General features: G+C 41.6%; 1 protein-coding gene across 1 annotated transcript in view; it reads right to left on the bottom strand.

Moving 5' to 3' along the window:
• LOC138003521 (uncharacterized) overlaps positions 1-2,260 on the bottom strand; it is a 29,309-nt gene extending 27,049 nt beyond the window's left edge. Inside the window, exon 1 of the mRNA XM_068849627.1 lies at positions 1,936-2,260. Within this exon, the coding sequence (XP_068705728.1) occupies positions 1,936-2,112 (177 nt within the window). The 5' untranslated portion in view covers positions 2,113-2,260. The remainder of the gene's footprint in view (positions 1-1,935) is intronic.
• Positions 2,261-7,247: the final 4,987 nt, after the last annotated feature.

The raw sequence follows: 7,247 nt of genomic DNA, 5'->3' as shown, positions 1-7,247 counted from the left end.
TGGACTGTTTGTGCATCCCACGGATATGTCCTCTTAGGCGTCTTGTTCTAGTATGAACCTATTTTTTTTTTTTCCTTAGGCTTGATCAATTTAGGCTCCAAGAAAGTTTCTTCAATTCATCTAAGTGCGTATTTAACCTAGGTAAAATGAGGATCACCAATTTAATCTAGGTAAAAACGGATTCAACCTGAGAACGGATTTTACCGGAAACGTATTTAACATTTGCTGTCATTTCTGGGACTGCAACTTCAGTGATCCCAGACCCCATAACACAGCAAGCGCTAAAAAAGTAAAACGTTAGGTGCGAGTAAACCTTTAAAAATGCATGCTACGACCCGGCAACAATCTTGACATTCCACATCGAGTATCTTAAGAAGCTGCCTACGCGGTACGCGGAAAGAATTAAAGTCAAGATGGCGAAGTATTTTTACAAGCTGGCTACGCGGTACGCGGAAAGAATTAAAGTCAAGATGGCGAAGTATCTTTAGAAGCTGGCTACGCGGTACGCGGTACGCGGAAAGAGTTAAAGTCAAGATGGCAAAGTATCTTAAGTAGCTCAAATATTAGGTTTATCAACGGAGTTGATAATGTAAATTGGCCACCGTACAGAGATTCTAAAAGCTGACGTTTCGAGCGTTAGCCCTTCGTCAGAGCGAAAATGAGGGCTAACGCTCGAAACGTCAGCTTTTAGAATCTCTGTACGGTGGCCAATTTACATTATCAACTCCGTTGATAAAACCTAATATTTGTATACTACTTCCCCACCGACGCAGCACCACAGTTTCTTTAGAAACTACCCCTTCATTCATATCTTAAGAAGCTCGCTACGCGGTACGCGGTACGTGGAAAATGAAAATTCTAGTGTACCCTAACCCTAACTGAACCGTAAAATGAAAGCTAAAATTTCAAACGAGTGCTATATTCTTCACACGGTCTCCGTAAAAAGAGTAGTTAACCGAACCGTAAAACGAAAGCTAAAATTTTAAACGAGTACTTAGGCCTAATCACTGAAACGAGTGCTTAGGCTTACAGTAAACGAGTGCTATATTCTTCTCAAGGTCTCGGTAAAAAGTCTAGTTAACCGAACCGTAAAATGAAAGCTAAAATTTTAAGATTGCTTAGGCCTAATCACTGAAACCAGTGCTTAGGCTTAATCAGTAAACGAGTGCTATATTCATCACACGATCGTGTTAAAAAGCGAAGTTTAAGCGAACCGTGAATGAAATCTTAAATTTGTAAAGAGTTCTTAGGCCTAATTTCTGAAACGAACGCTTAGGGTAAAATGAAAGCTAAAATTTGAAAAGAGTGCTTATAGGCCTAATACTGAAACGAGCGCTTAGACTTAATCAGTAAACGAGTGCTATCACAGCGTGCCGCGTACCTTGTAGCCAGCACAAATAACATTGCTGCGCCATTTTGAAATCATTTGTTTATATAACGTTCTTCCGAGTCCACCGTTCCACAGTCTCTTGTCTGTGGAATTACTTAGGCTTTGACGCTTTAAGAACGAGGAATGTCACGGCGTACCGCGTACCTCGCAGCCAGCACATATAACATCGCTGCGCCATTTTGAAATTTAGTTCATTTGGAAATTAGTCCAAGTGGCGGGGTATTCTACAGTATTGTGCATTCCTATTTCTGGGTACCGCGTACCGCGTAGCCGGCTACGTGTAATATAGTTCGAGTGGCGGGGTATTCTGCACTTAGGCCGATTCCCCATTTCAGGTATTGCAAGCGTTCTACGCTTTCCAAAAACAGATGCTTTTTGCTCTTGTTACTGAAAAGGCAGACTCAGTGCCATGATGTCGTCTCGTTGCTAGCAACTGATTTCCGTCGTACATGTCACATTATGAATCAGTATTTTAAAGAGGACCAGAGCTTTGCATCTAGTTTGCTAATGACGGATCAGTGCATTACGAATTTATCAGAGGTTACCTTTCCAGCATTCCAACTTTGCTTTTTCGATGTTTCGTGTAGGGTAGTTTTTACTGCTTCTTTCATTTTCTCCAGCGTTGTTAAACCTTTGCATGAGATGCCAAGCGCTTTCATTACTTCAAACATTTCTAGGATGTCGTCGATCTCGTCAATCTTTTTCTGTGTACCACTCGCCATGTCGCATTAATGAATAAATGTAAATATTCTTTTAAGAACAATTCTTGGGTTAAATCAGTCTTAAATGCAAAGTGCAGAAGATTTCACAAGACGATGACAAAGGGAGTGCCGTTTTCACGACACAATACCCCGGATGTCTATTTGTATGGCGCTTTAATAGTTCAAAATTCAACCATGCAAATTTACCAAAACTTCTATCCACCAAGGCTTGAATTCATCTAATACTCCAGTCGATTAAATTTATCGAAACCTGAAATTCATTATAACGTTGAATTCATCGAACTGCTACATTCATCGAATAATCTATTGAATTTATCGAAACCTGAAATTCATCAAAACGCTAAATTCATCGAACTGTTGAATTTATGACACAATTAAGTTCATCAAAACGCCAAATTCATCGAACTGTTGAATTCATCGCATAATTAAATTGATGAAAACGCTAAATTCATCGAACTGTTGAATTCATCGAGATCTTAAATTCATCAAAATGCTGGTTTCCTCTTATTCCCTGCATACGAATAACTCAACGACTCAGACAACTATATTCTGGTTAAGCAGAAACCTGACTGCTGGCATGTGATTACAAGCGGTAAAACTTGATATGCCCTGGCTGCTAAGGCCATGACGCCAGTTCTGTTTAATGAAATACTGCCACAAAGGAAATTGTTTGATCTCAAAAAAATAGCGCCTGCTGCCACCCAGGAAAACCCCCTCTTTCTAGGGAAAACCTGGTCCCTCCCGCATACAGATTTAGGCGTGGACAAATCTTGAGGGAGTAAGGCGTTAAATTAATGTCAAAACCATTTAAACAAGCTGAATTCGCAGATAATACCGCAACTAAAACGTCGAGGGATAACATTTTTGTACTCCCACGAGTGGTCAGCATAGAATAACCCGCCTCTCAAAATCCCGCTGTTAAACATATACTGAAGTGATCACTACCATAGAAACCCCTAAAGAACTTCGTCAGCAATGAAAAACACACAAACACCATAGCGGCTCCTACCATATTAGGCGAACCGTGAAAACAACAGTTTGCGTGTATTCTTTGAACCGCAGCAAACAATAAGTTTCCCTATTCCCTGCATGCAAATAACTCAACGACTCAGACAACTACATTTTGGTTAAATGGGAAGCTGACTACTCTCGTGCGATTACTTGAGTACAAAGAGCGGAAAACAGGAAAACTAAGTCGAATTTATGTAACAGACTACAACCCTAAAGTTAACTGAATAGAGTGTAATGTGAAGTGCTAGATTTCAGTCCCATATGAACCATGTGAGCGTTAGCCCTACAGATGGAAATGGGCCCACACAAGGACAGAGAAAAACTCTGACCAGGGTGGGAATTGAACCCACGACCTTCGGGTTAGATCTCCGCCGCTCTACCGACTGAGCTACAAGGTCAGACGGGAGCAGGCCGTGGGAAGTGAAGATGTTAAAGTCACGGCAATGAACATGTACAAGTACAATGAAGGGTTACGTTTATACAAACGTTGGCCGTGTAGCACTTATATTTTAAACAAAGTTAACTGAATAGAGTGTAATGTGAAGTGCTAGATTTCAGTCCCATATGAACCATGTGAGCGTTAGCCCTACAGATGGAAATGGGCCCACACAAGGACAGAGAAAAACTCTGACCAGGGTGGGAATTGAACCCACGACCTTCGGGTTAGATCTCCGCCGCTCTACCGACTGAGCTACAAGGTCAGACGGGAGCAGGCCGTGGGAAGTGAAGATGTTAAAGTCACGGCAATGAACATGTACAAGTACAATGAAGGGTTACGTTTATACAAACTGAAATCTAGCACTTCACATTACACTCTATTCAGTTAACTTTGTTTAAAATATAAGTGCTACACGGCCAACGTTTGTATAAACGTAACCCTTCATTGTACTTGTACATGTTCATTGCCGTGACTTTAACATCTTCACTTCCCACGGCCTGCTCCCGTCTGACCTTGTAGCTCAGTCGGTAGAGCGGCGGAGATCTAACCCGAAGGTCGTGGGTTCAATTCCCACCCTGGTCAGAGTTTTTCTCTGTCCTTGTGTGGGCCCATTTCCATCTGTAGGGCTAACGCTCACATGGTTCATATGGGACTGAAATCTAGCACTTCACATTACACTCTATTCAGTTAACTTTGTTTAAAATATAAGTGCTACACGGCCAACGTTTGTATAAACGTAACCCTTCATTGTACAACCCTAAAGACCTTGAAACAAACAAACGGGTTTCCAGAGAATCTTCAGCATAACGGTCTTTTGTATTGTCGGATTTCCATCGAACGTGGCGCTTCCAAGAGCGGTCGGAGACATTAGCATTGGCCGCTGCAAACTTATTTTGCTGTTGCTTAGCGCAAATTCCTTGAGCAAGCCGATAATAGCTTCCTTATATCTTGCATAACTTTACGGTTTTATCTTGAGGAAGCCGAAATCATATGCATGTCTTAACTATAGGTTTAAAATACGTAATCGAGGTTCGAAGGTAGCAATGCGATACCTGCTATCTGAATATACCTCTCCAGGTTAGCTAGTGGGCAGGTCACATTGCTAGCAGCGAATTTAACTATCTCGCCTTGTTGTTTCCGTAGCGAACTGCTTGGGCATAAAATAAATATGGGTTGCATGCTTGCTTGTCAATTAAAGTCCAGTTAAAAGTTCAAACAACTAAGTATCACGCGAAGAAACTGTATTTCCCACTTGAATTCACTGCAGACGTAGATCCTCGCTTCATAGAAAAGCGCTCGAAATGAAGGTCTTCTGCTGTTTTTTATTTCCCTGACAAAATTGTTCTAATTTTTCTCTCGAGCGTAAAAATAACTCAACAATACTTGCCCATGTATGAAAGTAGACGCTCCAAATTCCCGGAACAACAACAAAGGCCCGCAATGTGAAGTGGGTGAGTAAGGTTCTTTAACTCCTGCAGCGGATAGATGTGCGTTAGATTGGCTTGTCGTTGTAAATGGTCTAGTCCAAGGGGCTCATGATCAGTCGAGACCAGTAGGCACGGTTTCTAGCTTTAGTAGCCCCGAGGGCGAGCGTCGGCCGGTTTTCGTTGGGCCTCCTTCTCGGCTTTCTCAATCTTTTTAGTGTCGTCGGTGTTTTCCGCTAACGAATTGTCAATATATATTCACCTACGGTTTTCCACCCGTACTCGGACCAGTGTGATACAAGAATAAGCTTCTGTCTCTGATCGATTACCTCGATACCTTTGTGTAACTTTGCAAGACAGGCGTCTTGTTTGTTGGCTTGCATGGCTTCTTTTGCTTCGGATATGGCCTCCTTAACTGTTCGTTGTGTTTAAACTGTTGCTCGTGTCCCTTTTTCTTGAATGACCGAGGCTCCGTAAATTTCATACGCTTAATTTTGCACATTTGTGCTTCACGGGCGGACACAGAGATGCTCTCAAGCCCTCGTTTTGTGGTGTCCAGCTTGCTGTCCATTACGCTCACGAGTTTCTACATCAACGATGTTTGCTTTCTCTCTGTTTCTTGCTGTACTTTCGAATCCGCAACCAAATGGTCAGGCAGTTGTAATTGAGAAACTAATTAGAAAGCAGAGTATTTCGCAGTGAGCAAAAACTACATGAAACTAAGGTGATATCGTATTGAAGTGAAGTGAAGTGAAGAGAAGCTATTACTCTCTTCCCTCGGGGCTTTTCAGGACTAATTTACAATGTTTTTCCGGAAACTTTAGCCAGACTGCTTATTACACAGTTTACAATGTATTTTAGGAAGTGAAAGATGCCTCCGTCCTGATAAGGCTTCCCTTGCCACAACGCCGGGGACTATGTCCCCTATTCTCATCGAAGAGTGAGCGGGTTATTAACGTCTTATACAATTTAATTTCCAGCAAGGGTTATGAGACGGGACCTCCGGTTTATAGTTCTTATCCGAGAAGACTTGAAAGTCTAACCATTTGCAGATGTAATTACAAAGGCAGGACTTTCAGCTCAGTTCTTTTAAGATCCTGAGTGTTGGTCCGGCCGGAGTCAAACTCACGACCTCCCGCATGGCAACCCGATGCTCAAACAACTGAGCCACCGATGCGCGGTATTCGCAAAACGTCGAGGGATAAAGGGCGGCCTGGAGTGTCAGGGACCCCCTATCGTTATGGCACATTGATTAAAACCATAAATTCATCAGGTAAATATTACTGTTTTCAATACATTGAGTAAATCGGTTTCCCTTGCCATTTACATTAGTTGAATGTCCTAAGTTCAGCAACAAGGTCATGAATACTTGACAGATCGTAAGTGAAACATATTTTGCCTTTCGCTATATTATTATGCAGAGATGCCAGCCTCGACTCTGGATATCTCAAAGCTGAAGATTTTTTCCTTTGAGCTCCCTCTGAGCACACCCCCTTAAAAAATTCCGGCAATATGAGCCCCCATCCTCACTAAGAACAACATGGATCCATCTTTCAGCGACCTTTATATCCAATCGGAGTGTTATTTAATATATTTTGGTACATAGAGGAAATCGCGTTTTGGTTTGCCACAAATACCTACAATACGTACAGTGAAGCCAGAAAACCGGGGTTTTTTTTGTTAAAGCTTAATGGTTTGCATTCTTGGAAAATATGGAGTTAAATTCCAAGTTTTTTGCAAGGAACCAATCAAAGTTTACGTCTAGCTGCGAGATTTGGTGAACCGTATGGTCAGTTTCTGGGAGAGTTCAAAAGCCAACAAGATGCTTCCTTATGCGTTTACTCGGAATACCATGTGGCGCAGAAATAGTGTACTACATTTCAGAAGAGGTAGCTTTTAATTTGAGTGACATTCAAATTTGCCAAGTACGGAACAAAACAAGTAATTTAAAAAACTTTTCTGCAGTCAGTTGAAGTGTGGATGGCCCATTCATAACAACGGATAATTGACTAGTGAACATCGTTTAACGTTTACAAATTTAAAAAAAACGGTGAATGTTAGACATCCAGTTGAATAAATAGACAAATAAATAAAACTAGTACTGGACATTAACCTGAAACTATAGGGGTAGGTTATTTCGTTCTGAAACACGCTGTTGGATCAGAAATGACGTGGATCTACAGGATGCAGCGTTATGTCTATTTAAGGTGATTTCATGGTTTGCATTGCTCAACCCTACTGCGCATATTTCTTGTATCACT

Source organism: Montipora foliosa, chromosome 5 (assembly GCF_036669935.1).
Source record: "Montipora foliosa isolate CH-2021 chromosome 5, ASM3666993v2, whole genome shotgun sequence".
Classification (NCBI taxonomy): domain Eukaryota; kingdom Metazoa; phylum Cnidaria; class Anthozoa; order Scleractinia; family Acroporidae; genus Montipora; species Montipora foliosa.
The sequence above is the reverse complement of the archived record's forward strand: the minus strand, read 5'-3'. Positions and strand labels throughout refer to the sequence as shown.